Raw genomic sequence first — 17958 nt, 5'->3', positions numbered from 1 at the left:
CATTCTGGGTGTAACCGTACTCACTTACACATAACTCACCCCTTCACTTTCTCACTTAATCACTAGAAGCACAGAATATAGTGATGATGACAGATGAGTGACACAATCAGTTCTTCATGACAAATAAAGCTGGTTAAAAAACCCCAGGTCACGCAAGATATCAGTTCATGAACAGGTTTCTATTTCATAAGATTCACCTCTTATAATGAATAATGTAATGCAATACCTCCTCCGTTTTCCAGACAATTTCTTAAGTAGAGGTGTATCCTCCGTGGTCTTTACAGACAGGATTAATCTATTAGGAGAGATTAATCTATTAATCTCAACTAAACCAGACGACAACAGTCTGTAAAGCCAATCATTACATTTCCTCGCCCTTGTTTTACTAATCCAGAACTGACAGATATGAATTACTGTCTGTTGATGGCATAAACACATTAATTAAGTGCCTAAGAGAACCTGTTTGACAAAAACAACCTCCTAAACCGGCTACTTGTCTGTGTTTGGACTGCAGTGATCTGCAGCTGTAGCTAACAATGCTAACCACACTGCACTAGTGCATCTCAAAAAACGTAAAAATTAAAAGTTACTTTTTTTCTAGTAGTTATATAGATGTATTACACACAGAGTGCTCTATTTTAAGTGTTTATTTCTTTTATTGTTGATGATTATGGCTTACAGCCAATTAAAACACACAAAAAAGTATCAGAAAAGTCTCTCAGAAAATGTTTATATTATATAAGACCAATTGGTACTTTTGGCAGTGTGGGCAGTGTGCCAAGTCCTGCTGGAAAATGAAATCCACATCTCTATAAAAGTTGTTTTTAGCAGAGGGAAGCTGTAAGGTATGAAGTGCTGTAAGATTTTGTGGGAAAACAAAACTGCACTGACTTTAGACTTGATAATAAAACACAGTGGATCAACACCAGCAGATGACATGTCTCTTTATCCAAACCATCACTGATTGGTGGAAACTTCACACTAGACCTCGAGCAGTTTGGACTGTGTGTCTCTCCACTCTTCCTCCAGACTCTGCTCCCTTAATTTACAAATAAAATGTAAAATTTATTGATGATCAGTGATGGTTTGGAGAGTCATCTCTAATGCTCTTGTCATTGAATGCAATCAAATCCTCACAGCAATGCTTTAAAAAATTAATAGAAAGCCTTCCCTGGGTAGTAGTTCCTCCAACAAAAGTAGCATAAGCTCTTTTAAAATATCATTTTATTTCAGAAGAATCAATGAATGTGTAAATATCCCAATACTTTTATATATATATATATTTTTTTTCTAACACAGGAAGTGACTAATAAACCCAGGGGAGCTCATAACAAAGAACTTTCAGACAACAAATACTTTAATATATTCTAACAACAGCAAATCATTTTACTACCAAAATGCACATGCACCCTGTTTATTCCTTTTTCCTATTCTACAGGTCAATTGCAAATCTGATCAAAAAGCTGTTCAAAATCAGTAGTTCACAAGGATGCTGATTTTTTAATACTGCTTAATTAAAATATATATAAGGCTTTTATGTTTTTTTCTAGTTATTTTTTCCAAGAGACCAAGTTTCACACATTAAGAGAAGAACATCTGGTCTTTTGAGATTTCAATCTGTGACTCAGAAACAGTGATACTTTAATCATATGGTTCTTGAATTTTTCATTAACCAGCAAGGTGTGACAAACTGCTCCTTAGTGTTCTCTGGACCAGCCCTAATGGATGGGGTACTTCTTACAGAGTGTTCATTTAAGGAATTTATGCTTGACAAATTTGCTGCTGTTAGTTGTTAAACTCCATATTTTGTTAATTGAACAGGGCAGACGATCTTAGACTCTACGGCTGTTCTTGTCTTTTACAGAACGCAAAGACTGCCAGTCCACCCAGTCTCTCATTAGTTGGTTCTGGTTGTAAAAGTGCATTGTACTCATATTATTATTATAATTAACTGTAATAACCCACTAAATACTACTAGGGCACAGAGCCAGCAGTGTTTTATAACTTCCGTTTGGTAAGGAGCTACAAATGCCTGTAATTATGGGTGTGTGGCGATTTACCAGTCATTTCCTTGTTGCTAATCTATTAAATGCATGCCCCAAATTCCAGAGGTGCCGTGAAACAACCTACAGCTTACCATCACGCAAGCAAGCTCTGATCTTATTAACAATATTATATATTTAACTGCTACTTAGCTTCATATATTCCCAACACAAGGAGGGTGAAGACTAGCACATGCCTCCTCCGATACATGTGAAGTCAGACTCCGCCTCTTTTTGAACTGCTGCTGATGCTGCTGTAGCATTTCTGAGTAGCATCACAGCACTAACACTCGAACTTGGTTCTGATACATCAGCTCACAGATGCAGCCTTGTGCTGATCCACATCACCCTAGGAGTGATGAGGAAAAAGAGAGCACCATCTACTTTACCCACCCAGAGAGAGTAAGGCCAATTGTGCTCTCTCAGGGCTCTGGCAGCTGATTGCAAGCTGCATGACTGGGATTCCAAACAGCGATCTCCCGATCATTGTAGCAGTGCTGGACCAGTCGTGGCCCTTCTTACTTACAATATAAATCCAAGTTACTAAGTGCTTGCATGTCCTGTACCGTGATTATTGAACATGCATATTTTTTCATAAAGAAATACACAACTTTCCTCATCCATCCTTGATTTATATTAGAATTTTATTCAGAATACTAAAAACTTCTTTAAAAGTGACACTGGAAATTACAATGGTTGCACCCAGAAAAGGTTATTATATCAAATCTCTGAACAAGATACATCAATATAAGAACAAATGGAAGAAAAATATACATATATATATATTAACAGCTGTACCACATTTAAAAAAGTAGTGAACGGGTACTTATGCAGACAAAGTGGTTTACAGAGAGTAGATCGGAATAACCATGTGCATAATATGGTCCACTATTACAACATAAACAACGGCCACACACACACATACACACACACAGCTCCCGTTATAAATCCACAGCTAAAAACCCACAAACTGGTGATTTCAATTCATTAATACGTTCGATATATATATATATAGAACATGCCCGAACTTTGTTAAAAAGTCACTTGGCTTAATTACATCCTATGCCTGACGTTTAAAAAAATGTTTTTTTTTTTTTAGCATGGGTCGTTAAGAATTTGTACAAACACTGAGAAGTGCAGAACCAGTGGATCGAGCCAAGATCATCCCGGGAGTTCAATAAAACTTTTATAAAAGTATCATTGAGTTTTCCCAAGGTACAGTGCTTCTCTAAAGTCTTGTACTCAAGTCTACAAGTGCAGTGCAACCCTTTATTTCTAAAAACAACTGGTCCTTAATAAAAATATAGACATCGTATTTGTCGTTCAGTTAATAAGATTAAACATGATTTAAAAAAAGATCATGTTTTTCTGCCTTAGTTTAGAGACAACAGACAAAACACTGCTTTTGGTGGCAGGACCTTTTAGCTTGAAAACCAACCAAAAAAAAAAAAGCATGTTGCTTATCCTGAACTTAAAAAATGAGGGACGACCCATTTTTCTCCTCACTAAGTCTCCTCCCTCTCCTTAACATGTGCAATGCTCCTGACACATGGCTCCTGCAATACATGTGAAGTCAAACTGCGCTTCTTTTAAAACTGTCAGAAATGCATCATCATCACTGGAGGAAAAACGCTGGACCTCCAGCACTGATACATCAGCCAGCATCACACTGGGAGTGATGAGAAGAGAGAGGAAGGCCAATCGTGCTCTCTCTCTCTCTGACTCTGGCTGCTGATGCCGAAACAGCACGACCCATGATGATAATCTGAACTCGTGAGCCTCACAAGATCCACAGAAGTAGTCTCTTTGTTTGCTGAGCCATTCTGAACCATCATTATCTAACACTGCCCACCTTTCATATCAGGTGGTCACATGGTCACGTTACCCTCGTAAACAAAACAGGAGACAAACGGAAAGATGCGTCTATGTTCAATCTTCATATTTACACTGACATGCCAGAAGTCATGGGATAGTAGTATGCAAATTGTTCATTAAGTGATACTTTGTGAAAGGCTTGGGAAGTTGTAAGTTGTTGAGATGTTGAGATGTTATCTTGTGAAAGAGGCTGAACACTGGTCAACGTGCTCATAGCAAGGCCGTGGTGAACTACTGAAGTTCATGATCGACAAGCCCTGATTGATAGTGTGTACCAGGAATACTTAACAGAAAATATCACCTCCCACATTTGACTGACGTAAGGCTCTGGCAGAAATTACATCCACATTCAATACAAGAGGCCACAAACACATATCCCACAGTTTAGTGTTGCGTTCTTTAACTTCCATAGCACGTGGCAAAGCCATGGAACACAATACTAGATCCTGTCCCTGTCCCATGACATATGTCATGGCATGTCAGTGTAAGATGTAAGCCACATAAAACAAGCAAGAGAGAAAGAGACAGTGGTGTTTTAGATCCTGAGTTGTAGTGTTAAAAAAAAACAGCTACATGTGCAAAACTTTGTGGAACAAGTAAAGAGGAGGTCGATAGATGTGTGAAAATCACTACAGGAGCATCACCCAGGCTCACAGTGATGCCGTTTGTCTGGCGTTTCACATTAAAACTGCCAATCAAATCCAGTCTCCCCTGAGCTAGGTAGTATTCACTCTGTGTACGCTCTCTGAAGAATCATCAGCTTATGGTCAGCCGAAGCCCTGTTCTTAAATAAGAAATTCATTCAGAAGCTAGAAGAAGAGGAAGAGGAAGAAGAAGAAGAAGAAGAGGAATCACCCCAAACATACAGAGAGTTAGAGCTTTGGAGAGGCAGCATGAAGCTTCGCACCAGGTTGTTCAGTTGAGGAGAGAATGTAGAAACACTTGTGTACAAAAATTTAGTATACAAAAACCTTAATGGGTCCAACTAGGCTCAGATATTTATACATATATATACTTAGATAATTTAAAATTAAGCAATCAAGGCATGATAGAAGTTAGACTTTAGTTTTAAATTAAAGGAGTTAACAAAGCGCATCACCAGTTTAGGAATGTGTAATTCCTTTAATCCCTAAAAAGGTTAAATGCAATATTTTGTTAACTCCTTTAAATCAAAGCAAATTAATGTCTTGCTTCCCATTTAATAATTACGGTCCTGAAAAAAATACACAAACACTCAAAAAAAAGTGAGTGGATGTATATCTATCAAATCTGCCTTTCAGTGTGCGCCGGAGAGAACAACAGAGAGAGGTAAAAGGTAAAAGTAGAAAAAAAAAAAAGGGAAAAAAATAATAATAATAAAAATAAAAAAGAGAGAGGGATAGACTGTGTGTCAGTTTAAATCACTGGTGCCCAACAGTAAACATTTGTGTGTGTTGGTCTGTGGGTTAAGGTGGTCCATGCTGGTGTTTATCTGGTGTACTCCGACAGTAATGGGCTCTCGATCAGTCCTGCGGTGTCCATGACATTCTGGTTGGGCTCCACTGTGGCGAAAAAACGCACATCTCTGTCTTTATCCATTCTCAGCTCACACAGGGCCTCCTCCAGCTCGTCAGAGTACGCACTGCCTGGCTCCTTGAAGTAAGCTGGTAACAGAAGGGAGAAAATAAAATAAATCACATATCAGGAATGCATAATAAATATAAACATTTTACTACACACAATAAAATATGAACATTACCTACTAATATATATATATATTGGCAAGTCACATAATGGCAGAATGTATAGGACTGATCACATCATCATGAATTAATTTATATAACCTAAAGCGAGTATGCAAACTGTGTGTCCCCTTTCGAGTTTAAAAGGTGAACAAGTTTCAGTAGTTTAAAAGATCAATATTTATTACACAATCTGTACTAACTCATTATCAGGACGCAGATATTTAGAACCCAGAAGGACTACAAGACAGATTCTAAGCTGAGCTTCAGCTAAAGTTGACATATGCTAGCTAGATAATTAAGCAATAATTAACCACTAATAGGAATGAGCACTTTTGATGTAATTTTAACACTCACTGTTTGTCTGGATTGAATTAAAATGCCTAAATTGTTCATCCACACACCACACATAAAGCAGAAATTATTTAATTTAATTGAAATCTACATTGAAACTAAAACGTTAAATAAAGGAGATAACATTTCATTCCCTTTAGATTACAACACATTTGATGCAAAAAAAAAAAAAAAAAAAGGAACTGAGGTTGTATTTTTGGTCATTGTTAACAAAATTTGTATGGAGAATTTCAATTAATTTGAAAACAGAAAACTGTAAAGAACTCTTATATGGTAGTGATTTACATATTTTACACTTTTCCTTAAATAAAAACAAAAATTACTTGACCTAAAGGGCAAAATAACCCACTCTCCCACCAGCTTCATTTTTACTATAGAGCAAATTGTATGTGTGCAACTGTGTGTGTGCGAACGTGTATATATGTCTTACGTTTTTCCAGCACACTTTGACGTAATGCCTTGGCAACCCGCACGCGCACATTAGGAACAGGGTCTGAGGAGAGGCTGAGCAGACAGGGAAGTAGGTGCTGAGCAAACTGATCCATTGGCATACAATCCCCTTCCACGATGGCCTGGAGACACAGAGTGACGGTAATAAATATTCAGGGATTAGACAGACGTGTCTGCATGAACAACATGAAAGAATCCTGTACCTTTTTAAATAAATGACCATACTTCATCTTTAGCTTAACTCACCTGACAGATGAAGGCAAACGCCTGTCGTCCGACCCATTTCGGACAGTGGCAAAATCTCACTACAAGCTCATTAATGAAGTTCAGACTGAGGTCATGAGCCCCTGAGGAGTAGAGTTTCTGCAGGATCTCCACCACCTACAGACACACATAGAAACACATGATTAAATTAGTGTAGTGCTTCAAAGTATACCAAACATATATCACAGCAACATTAACAGAACAAAAAATAAACAAAATACTGGCTAGTACACATTCACTAGATGGCTGTTGTCGGATTTAAACTGGAATTTGAAATCTGGAAACATAGATTTTGGCCGTTTTCTCAAGCTAGAAATTTCTTTGCAACAAGGCAAGCAAACCAATCAATTGCCTGGGGTCCCGAGCTAGCCTGGGGCCCCCAGACAACGACTGCTTATGAAGTAATTGCAACAACAAGCTGTGAGCATCCCTTTAAATTCTGTGATGGTCAATGCAGGAAACTACAAGGACACTTTTCAGAATTTTCCTCAAGGGGGCGCCTTCCACTAGTTTCTGACATTAGTCAGCCAGCCAGGTTCATCATTCCCTGCAGCCGGAACAATGTGAAAGTTAAGCAATCATGAAGCCAGAAAAGAAAGAAGAAAAGGAGGAGGAAGAAAAGGTCTTGAAGCGGCCCTGATTTAGGGTCTCAGGAGGTTAAAAACTGTAACTGTAAAAAGGGAAACAAAAAGATTCTTCTTCACTGCTGGTTAAGATCTTTAAGGAAATGATTAGCCTGTGCTGACAAAAATTTAAAGATCATTCCAAACAGAGAGGGATTACTCACTAATTTGTAGGAAATCCACCGGACTTCTGAGACTTTATCTGAACACAGGTTGAGCGCTATCTGTCTGAGGTAGTCGTACACGTCGCTGTGGCTGTACAGTTCAATGATCAGGATCAGCTGCCTATACAAAGACAAGCATACATACTTAAAATCAATATGTACTTATATTAGTAGAAAAATAACAGTAAAGTCAATACGAAGATGAAGAACAATGAAAGTGACAGTCAGCAATCAATCAATGAATAAATAAGCAACTGAATTGAAGCTTACTCAGCTAACTCATAGCGGAACCTCCAGTTTCTACTGTTGTCCGTCACCATGAACTCCTGCAGCTGATACAGATACTCCCTGCGCTTTTCTGCATGGAGAAGCTGGTAGGGAGAAAAGTCAGGGATGACGACCACGACATCATCTTTTCAATGTACTCACAAAATGACAGTGTTAAAAGAAGATATTAATTCTAATAACTAAAATATACAAATTAAGAATTTTAATTGCAAAAATAAGTCTAAAATCAGATGATTTTATTTAAACAGACTACAGCAAAAACAATCAGTAAATAAAATGCATCTAAAATAAAAACACAAAGTAGTTCCATACCTTGAGGAAATCATACAGGTGCTTAAGAACTCCGATTCGCACTTCATCCAGGTCTTTAAGGAAGCCATTAAAGATGGGCACCAAATCAGCTGCTGTCAACTGATCCCCCAGAATCACTGCCAGCTCATGGATAGAGAACGCCAGCGTTCGTCGCACTTTCCACTGTTAAAAAAAAAATTATAAATTAAAATTAAAGTACATAAATAAATATATTTCAAGAGGACACAGAATTGATGGTGAATGGTCAGTGTTTAATAAACTGTGCAACATATCATTTAGACTGTAATGCATATCTTATATCTAAATTCTTTTTATTTAATAAATGGTTAATGTAGTTTCTAAATCAGAACTTGAGGGGCCTTGAACACACGCGCACAAAAGACAAACTTGGTGCAACGTATGCTACTTTCCATCTGCTAGCATGAACTTTAACAGAAAGAGATTACACATTAAATTATCCATTTTTCCCCATGTGGATTGATGTAAATTACTGACAGAAGACAATTAAAAGTAGGATCAGATTATGGAGATATGGTTCTCATCTTTACATCTTTTATTCACAGTAAGACAGACAGCTTTACTCACCTGCACATCAGTGGCGAGGGTTTCGTAGGTGTCCTTGAGGCAATGCCAGTTCTGTCTGCCTAGAGTCAGGGCAACACCTGGTAAACTAAACGCACAATGCTTCGCTATTTCAGTATCCACTGTCTGAGCTCGGGCTGGATCAGTCATAGACAAGTACTGATCCAATAACTGCTGAGGAATCACATTCTGCAGGAGTGAAGAAAAGAAAGATAAAGATTCTGATGAGTGCAGTAGTTTAATATACCTTACAAAAAAAGTAGATAGAGAGACTTTAAAATATGTTAAACTGTGGCAACAGAAAGTAGAAAAAAAGTAAAAACAAACAAACAAAAATAATAAAACAATACATGTTTACATTTTTTTGGTTAAGTCACTGAATTTAATATATAGCAAAAAACAAATGCGATAAATCATCAGAATGTTACTGTAGAAATAGGAGGGGATGATATGTACCTAATTACTAGGGGTTATATGGTATGTCTATTAGGTTCGGTGCACAGAGTAACATAGAGAATACACAGTTCACATAATTAGGAGAAGATGGTAAGTGTGATTTCCTTCCATAAAACTTCACCTGTAAGTTCAGATCTGTAAGATCTTGCACTCATACACTTTTTTTATCTTTCTTTATTATTTATGAGTTTAAAAATAATATAAAAACCTCCTATTTATATTCACTATTTTGAAACCTAAAGGTGACAACAGTGAGAGCCCTGTTCTCACCTATAGACTTTAAAATACTGAACATAAATAGGTATTCTGAGACCATTTACATTTTTTAACTCATGAAAAAAAAAAAAAACATATTCCATAGATAAGTTATTATATATCATTGGCCGTGAGATTTACCTGGACTTTAGTTTTCTCTTCCTCATCACAAGACAAGTTCATGTCCATGTCCTTCATTTCTTCAATATTCTCAATCAGACCAGAATTCTGTGCAGAAAGACAAAAATATATATTACAGATTTCTAAACAAGAAAATAAATCAAACTTCAATATTCATAATATTTTGCTTAGAGAACAGTTGTGCTTACCACAAAGGGTGTTTCAGGTGCAGCCTCGTGTGCTGGTGAGGTAGAGTTTACGAGGTGTGCATCAGTCTCTGCTTCCTTATTAGTGGATGTTGGATTTTCAGAAGTTTCACTTTCTGATGGTGGAACATCTTGATCCACATCATCCGCATGGCTCTCCAACTCAGCAGCCTTGAGTGCTGCCGACAAAACCTGCACTTGGGCTACACACACACACACACACATATACCAATTAACTACTGAACAACTAGTTAGCACAGAGAATTGTTTTACTCGTCAAATAAAAAATCTTAACTAATGTGTAGAACTGTATTATTTATAGAAACACAAAGATCACATCAGTTCAAATAAAAAAAAAATCTGGGCTGAAATCTTGATCAGGACATGCCTACCTTGTACATCAGGGTCATCCAGGTGAGGCTGGAGGCTTTCTAGAACTTTCTGAATCTGAGAGCTTGTTGCTGGACCCCTAGAGCATAGTTCTGGAACAATGTCTTCCTCCTTTACCACTTCCTGTTCTTGCTCCTCCTCTTTCTCTGTTACGTGTAGTAGTTCCAAGTCCTGGCTGATATCAGGCAGTAGTGGTCTCCAGTAATTAAAAGAGTTATAGATAGTGTCTATCTGCTGGTTCTGTGTGGGTTTCGAGCTCTCAGGCTTGGAACTGTGGTCATTCTCTGGTGCTGGAGATGGAGGTGAGGTGGCTGTGTTGGAGCCTGGCTGGGATGAATGATGTGAAGAGGCAGTGGAGTCAGGGGTGCTGCAGGTTGAAGCATTGTTGGAACAACTCTGTTGTTCATTGCTGTGGAGATATATTACACATTCAGATTATTTTATTCTACAGGTATAATATATCAAACTCAAGTACAATCAAATGTGTCTGTTTAAAAAACACAAAATAGCTATTGTCTTATTTGTGCAGTATATATATATATATATATATATATATATATATATATATATATATATATATATATATATATATATATATATATATATATTTATTTATATATATTTTTTATATATTTTTTATATATTGTAATTTTTTATATATATCGTAGTTCAGCTTTCTTTTAATTTCTAATGGATTCTGAGAGTGTGACTAAAGAGAGATAGATTTTGCTCATTATTATTGCTTGAGCTGAACAGATTACCTCTCTGAAGGCGGTTTTAGGATTTCATGCAGTGTGCCGTCCTCATGGAAGTGGAATCCTGTGCTGGATGGATTAGCAAACGTAGAGATGAAACGCCCAAGAGACTGAAAAGCAGCCTGGCGTACCTGAAAAAACAAAGCATATAACATGGCATAAAAAAGGGGAAAAGATCTGAGAGTGTGGAAAGTGTGGAAAATCTTGCTTTATTTCTATACGCATTAATAATTTATGATAATTAACTTTTGGTTTCTATACAGTATTGGTTCTACTGTATATACAGCCCTCTCCATAAAGCTCCATTCAATTAAAATAAAGTATAAAAGGGAAAACAAACTACATGCATTTTTCTTCTACAATTAATAAAAAAACACCTTTCTGCAAAAAGCCTTGATTTTTTTTTTTGTTACACAAATATCTGAGGTGTTGGATTCGTTAAACTCCCAGACACAAAGTGAGATACACCAAGAGAGTGATATATTAGAGACCCAGATAAAGGGCTTGTGAAGATAATAGTGAATAGCACTGATGACATCTACAGGCCACAGAAGGGGATGAACTTAAATTTCACCTATTATTTCAAGTAATTTTGTCCTTTAAATAGAAAGTTTTATTCAAACTATACAGCTCTGGAGAAATATATAGATACCACTTAAAAAGATGAGTTTCTTTGATTTTACCAAATGATCACAAGCCATTAAAACTGAACTGCTTGAATTTTTGCACCAGGAGTAAAGACAAAGTTATCCAAAAGCAGTGTGTAAGACTGGTGGAGGAAAACATGATGCCAAGATGCATAAAATTAAAACTGTGATTAAAAACCAACCAGGGTTATTCCACCAAATATTGATTTCTAAACTCTGAAAACTGAATATGAATATGAACTTGTTTTCTTTGCATTATTTGAGGTCTGAAAGCTCTGCGTCTTTTTTTGTTATTTCAGACATTTCTCATTTTCTGCAAATAAATGCTCTAAATGACAATATTTGGGAGAAATGTTGTCTGTAGTTTTTAGAATAAAACAACAATGTTCATTTTACTCAAACATAAACCTATAAATAACAAAATCAGAGAAACTAATTCAGAAACTGAAGTGGACTCTTAATGTTTTTAGAGCTGTACGTGTTTGTCCTGAACATTACTCTTTTTCCAGAGGGTAGTGCTGTAAACTCTACATAAAAACTAAACACTTCTAATCATTTTTATTATTTGTATTTATTATTGTATAAATATGTTTAGATCTTGTCACATAATACTTCCTCCTAGAGCTGATCATTAAACTGCTGTCATTTCTATTGTGGGTAAAAAGCATTTTATCACTTTCTGCCATTGAGAACACAAGTCTGTATACACATGTCAAATGTCAGGAATGCATAAAACACAGCATTTCCTCATGCTTACCCAGCGGGACTGATCGCTGATGAGGTTGATGAACAGGGGCGACAGTTTAGTGCGGCGCACTTCTGGAGACGTACAGTTAGAAATGATCATAAAGCACTCGGCACAGGCCTTACGAATCCCCCACAGGCTGTCTGAACACAGGTCAAAAAACTTTGGCATCTGGAACCAGAAACAAAATAAAGGGAAATTAAATGAGGATCAATTCCCAAATGTGCATCAAGCATTCAGAAAGCTGATGTGGAAAATGAGCTAAAATTGGTCCAAATAAGTTCAAATCTATCCTTACCAGTAGTTTCTCTGTGGCTTCCTGGCCAACAATGGAACAGAACTCGCCAAAATTTGCTGCACAAACCTAATTATGATTTCAAAAAAGGAAATGAGGAAAAAAGGAAACAAACTTTAGAAGTAACTAAAAAAATAAAATTAAAAACAGAGATAAAAATATCCATTAACTATATATCTATACATTTTTATTAGAAAATAAACACATAATGTACAATTAGTTAAAATGTGTTTAGATAAACAGATTATAGTAAACCGTAAACATATCCTTACCTTGCGGACCTGAAAGAGCCTGGTATCACTGCAGAGCTCACAGAAGCGCAGTAACAGCAGCTGCTCCACTGTGTCTTTAGTCAACATAGTTACCAGCTTGCACATGATCTGTTTTGGAATATAATTAGACACAGTTAGCTCATCAATTGCCTAGAAATTAAAAAAATAAAAAATAACTCACAAATTACCAAATAAATATAAATAATCCGGTCTTACAGATAATGAAATATCCCACACTTCCCAAAATGAAAAAAATCATCATATATAAATGTCACTATTCGACCCATATATCAATCATTTATCAATAACACATGCTGCTTCTTTTTCCAGCCAACCACGCAATATACCACAGCAACCACTTGGCAATCACCTGAGATATCACAGCATTTGCCTGGTAAAATCCTGGCAATCACTAAGCAACACCAAAGAAACCATATTATAACACTAAAAGCACGCATTTAGCGACCACTTATCAACACCATAGCAACCACATGGGATATTATAACAACTGTCTAGCAACCACTTAGCTATACAATATCAAATACCTAAATATACTAAATATACTGAAACACTATAGTAGAGCTTCCATTAACAACCACTTAACACCGCCACAGCAACCACAAAGGACACCATAGCAACTGCCTTACACCCATAAAACTGCCAAACACAGCATATACATGTAATACTGAAAGGTATTAAGATTCATCTTCTCTCTGATAAATGCACTCTCTTACCGCAACAGCCTCAATCTTAAAGTCATCATCGCTGTTCGGTTCAGTGAGCTCCAGAAGCGCAGGGCAGACTTTGCCTTCCATGTCAGTTTTGCATATGAGGCCCTGCTCAAGAAGCACCAACAGAGCTGCCTGGCTTGTCTTACGCACCTAAAACATCACAATAAAACACACACAAACACACACTTAGGCACAGATGTAGTGACACTTGTTAATTGTAAGAAGTAAAATGGTTTTACAAAACAACACAGAGAGCTAGTAGAAAATGTACCTGATTATTGGGGTCAGTGAGATAACGGACCACAATGGGCATCAAGTATCGTGAGAAAGCTGCTGGGAAATTAGGCCGATTCTCGTGCAGGAACATGGCAATGTTTGGTACCTGTTCCATTAGCTCAGCTCGCACTGTGGGCTCTAAAACACACAAACATACACATACACAAACCCATCACAAACTTTCTGACTCTGGAATATGCAGCGTCTGTGGCCTACAGGTTTTAAAAGCATGCTTGGGGCCAGAAGAACACTAGTGGTGGATCCTTCAGCATTCATGTTCAATGCCACAGATGGATAAAATGTGAATTTCTATGTTTAAAATCAGCATTTTTCAATAAGCATATTAAATTAAAAATGAATATTCCTCAATTTTGTCTACAATAAGTATTGGAAATAGTATTGAACAAAAATACTTTTCGGTATATTATTTTAAAGTTTAAAACTTTGGTATCATAACAACCGCACATGGTACACTGTGTTTCTCTCAGGGTTGGAGCATTTACAGGAGATGTGATCCGAGATTAGACAACCTGTTGCTCCAAACCAGTTTACCAATAGACACAAGGTAAACGTATTCTCAAAAGCAAAAAAAAAAGACTGTAGAAGCAAAATACTGATAGCATGTTTAAAAAAACATAATTAGTGAATATATATATCTTAAAAAATCAAGACACTGAAAATGGCTAATGCAGATAAAAAAAAAAAACATTCACAAATTCAAATTTGCACTTGCAAAATATGTTTTGAGAAATATTTTTTTTCCCATTTTTAATATTTAAAATTTTTTTGAGAGAGTGCTATTTTTTTTTACATAAAACTTCTACTGCATTAGAGCTGTTTTGGTCAATTTATTTATTCAACTACATAGACTTATTGTTCCCACCGTACAAAAGATTTGTACATTTGTACAACATAAAAAGAGACATACCTGCATCCTCGGACATTCTGCCAACTGTCTCCATCACGCTGATGAAGTCATTCTCATCATCACTGAATTCTCGTAGCACATCTAATAACCCACGTGCAACAATTTGTCTAAGAAAAACACAGTAGAAAATAAGGAGATTAAAGCACTGTTTGAGACAAGGTCATTTATAGTCATAAACAGAGGACAGCCTGCTGTTCAGTGGCTTTTATTGGTTAAGTGCTTACACAGCTGTGCTGTGAACGTAAATTGCTGGTGGTCGGCTTGTTGTCTAATAAAGAGGTCTGTCTGAGGTCCACATTTGTGCTAGAGTGTTTTGTAGAGTTAATTTCTTTAATGACAAGGACATATCATTGTACAACTATTACAAAACTTTTAATGGAAGTCAGTGTAAAAAGATTGAATCTTTCTATTTCTATTTGTCCATTCCCCATATAAAAAAATGCCCAAATGTTTGGGAACCATATGTATGAGTATATAAACACACTACTGTCACTCACCTGTTGAAGACATTCTCACTGAAGGCATATTTTTCTAGCCGGCCCAGAGGAGTCAGGTTATCCTGCCCTGCATCCAGGAATGCTGTGATTCTAATACCATCACACTCAGAACCATAGTCGTCAAATCCAACTGCAACAAACAATAGATTGCTTCAGTTCAAGAACAGGATGTGGCCTTGTGTATCACTAAATTACACCAAAATAAACACTACAATCATCCCTACTATCACATTGCTCTATCAAATTATTTACCTTCACAAACATTTGCCAAATATTCAGTATTTATATAATTGCAGCCACACAAAACTCATGCATGTCTCAATGGGTAACTTTACACAAAACCTTGACACGATGTAGGAAACATTGTCATCACATCTGATCACAGTGTTAAATTATTGAAACTTTACTTCTTAAAATCTTTTTAACAATTTCATACTTTTTATAAGTAAAAATGCTATTAAGTCACAAATTAAGACATAATAACCCAAAGACATACTGTTAAATTACTTTATTTTCAAAGCAAATTATAATATTTCAGCAACCTGGTAGCTTCCTTTGAACTCAGTTTTTAGATATCAGCTAATTTAAATGGCATGTCACGAGTAACAAAAATCAGTTTTTGCTAAAAGAGCAAATCATGTGTATGAATACTTACAGTCATCTAGCTCATCATGACCATCTTCAAAATACAAAGATAGACCTGGAAAGAGCCAGAAAAAAAAAGCTGTTTAAAATATATTCAAACACAATTTAACTAAACTAATAACATACAAAAACATCTGTACTCTTGCAGCGAGTAAACATCCACAGTGCAGAAGTGTGGGTTTCACATGTCTTTTAGAGTTAAAGCAATAAACCAATGAAATGACATTTCTGTTTCTCTCAAGAAAGAATGGGCCAGTTTCCTAAGCATCTTAACATTAAAAACCTCTTAATGAGAATGCATGAGAAAGCGAGACAGAGCTCAGTGTGATGCCACCCCAGGTCAATGAAGGAATGCCACAGCCTATATAAATAATATTGCTATCCATGTGCATCCCTTCATGATCACTATAAAATTAAACAAATGAGGTGCATCTGAAGTGTAGTCTATCCTAAGAAGGTTTCAAATCAATTGTAATGGAATGCAAAGCCTAAATTATGAAGATTGTATCTCTGTCCACATATTTGTATTTTCTTACTAAATGTCAGCACATTTAAATCCTACATTTAGTTGTTTTTATGGTTTTAAAGCAAAAGAGAAAGCTTGGAACAGGAGCCGTAGCAACAGGAAGCAGGTAGAAATAATCATTGACGATTTAGACAAAATAAATATCAGATAAGTCTACTACCAAAATACTCTTTTGTAGCAACCCCATTATATTCCGATTCAAAGTATCAATATTCAATATTAACACGTGACTTGTAAAAATAGCATTAGAGATACAGGTTATGTGGTCCTGGTAATATGCTTAGCCTAACTTAGATCTGGAGATCTGATATTATCGTTACTAGTAAACATTTCACAGCTGATATATGAGATACAACTCTTTATTAATATATCCTAGTTTCATTACAGATATCTTTATTTAAGTTTTTACTAATGAAAACTGAGTTAATACAGAAGTTAACCAGCTAACATAAATACCTGACAGGTAAAAAGCACGCAGGAAACAGTCTGTCACATAGATGAATACAGCTAAAGGGTCTGTTCACATTGTTTTATTCTGTTTAGTGTTTAATTAACGAATATTTAACTAGTAATGCTAGTTTAATATGTTATACGTGTCCCAAACTTTACTCTATATTTTTTAAAGAATGGAAAAGAGCTTAGCTGAAGGATTTAACCAGATAAAGGCTTTGTTTTGCTTCTACGAGGGCGTTAGCTAGCTAAGCTAAGTAGAGGTGGGTAACGCAGGTCCAGAAAGTAAAAATCCATCCCAGGGTTTTGTACCAACTGCTTGGGCGGCCCTGCTGCAGCCAGAAGACTAGCTAGGCAGTTGGTACAAAACCCTGGGATGGATTTTTACTTTTTGGACCTGAGTTACCCACCTCTAAAGCTAGCTACCCTTTGGCATTCTGAGCACGATACTTAACTACAGTTAGCTAGGTTATTAATAAAATATGGATAAACATATATTAGCTATAAAACACAGGTAAATTTTAAAGTTACAGCGAACAGTTACATAAAACCCAACAAAAAACTGAACAATTCTGCGGCTAAACGTTAGCTAACCTAAGCTAAGCTAATCTATGCTAAGCTAAACTAAGCTAGGCTAGGCTAAGCTAGGCTAGGCTAGCTGTTCGCTACCGTGTTGGTCTAAAGCTTGGACTGGAAGCCCTCGTTAATCCACAGAAAAGGCGAGAAACGTCAGATTATTATTATTAATATACACGCTACATGGCCGTGTTATTAAACACGATTATATTTCGATATAATAACGATAGTAAATGATTTAAAAAAACAACAGAAACCTGAGGGAGGAAAGGAATTATTCCACATTACCTGCCATCTTGATGTACACTGTTCTGCTGCGGAGCTGTCATTCACCCCGCAGAGTAAAGCGCCTCCTGAAAATAATTCCTCCTGCTGGAACTCTTTAAACAGGGCTTTAAACATTTATCTAGTATTATTGTACAAAAAAACATGCATATATTTACAAAGAAGGATTGCAAGTAAAGAGAAAAAAGTACGGGTTCAACCAAAGAAGAAAAAATAAATAAATAAAAC

General features: G+C 36.4%; 1 protein-coding gene across 1 annotated transcript; it reads right to left on the bottom strand.

Annotated features, from left to right (window-relative positions):
- Positions 1 to 2668: 2668 nt before the first annotated feature.
- ppp4r1l (protein phosphatase 4, regulatory subunit 1-like) lies at positions 2669 to 17783 on the bottom strand. Its single transcript, XM_022675377.2, has 20 exons — positions 17734 to 17783; positions 15904 to 15948; positions 15249 to 15378; positions 14752 to 14858; positions 13819 to 13961; positions 13551 to 13697; positions 12817 to 12924; positions 12548 to 12613; positions 12262 to 12420; positions 10864 to 10988; positions 10105 to 10511; positions 9716 to 9915; positions 9528 to 9614; positions 8679 to 8864; positions 8094 to 8255; positions 7764 to 7864; positions 7494 to 7614; positions 6689 to 6823; positions 6423 to 6564; positions 2669 to 5560 (listed from the first exon to the last, which is right to left on the bottom strand). The coding sequence occupies exons 1-20, from the start codon at positions 17738 to 17740 to the stop codon at positions 5385 to 5387; spliced, it is 2754 nt and encodes a 917-aa protein (XP_022531098.2). The 5' UTR covers positions 17741 to 17783; the 3' UTR covers positions 2669 to 5384.
- Between the last annotated feature and the right edge of the window lie 175 nt (positions 17784 to 17958).

This window comes from Astyanax mexicanus, chromosome 5 (genome assembly GCF_023375975.1).
Source record: "Astyanax mexicanus isolate ESR-SI-001 chromosome 5, AstMex3_surface, whole genome shotgun sequence".
NCBI classification, from domain to species: Eukaryota; Metazoa; Chordata; class Actinopteri; order Characiformes; family Acestrorhamphidae; genus Astyanax; species Astyanax mexicanus.
This window is presented reverse-complemented; position numbering and strand designations above follow the sequence as displayed.

Coding starts and splice junctions, on each gene's coding strand:
- ppp4r1l (XM_022675377.2), bottom strand. Junction 10,512..10,863: donor CTAAAACCGCCTTCAGAGAG/GTAATCTGTTCA, acceptor ATATCTCCACAG/CAATGAACAACAGAGTTGTT. Junction 8,256..8,678: donor CCCTCGCCACTGATGTGCAG/GTGAGTAAAGCT, acceptor TTTTTTTAACAG/TGGAAAGTGCGACGAACGCT.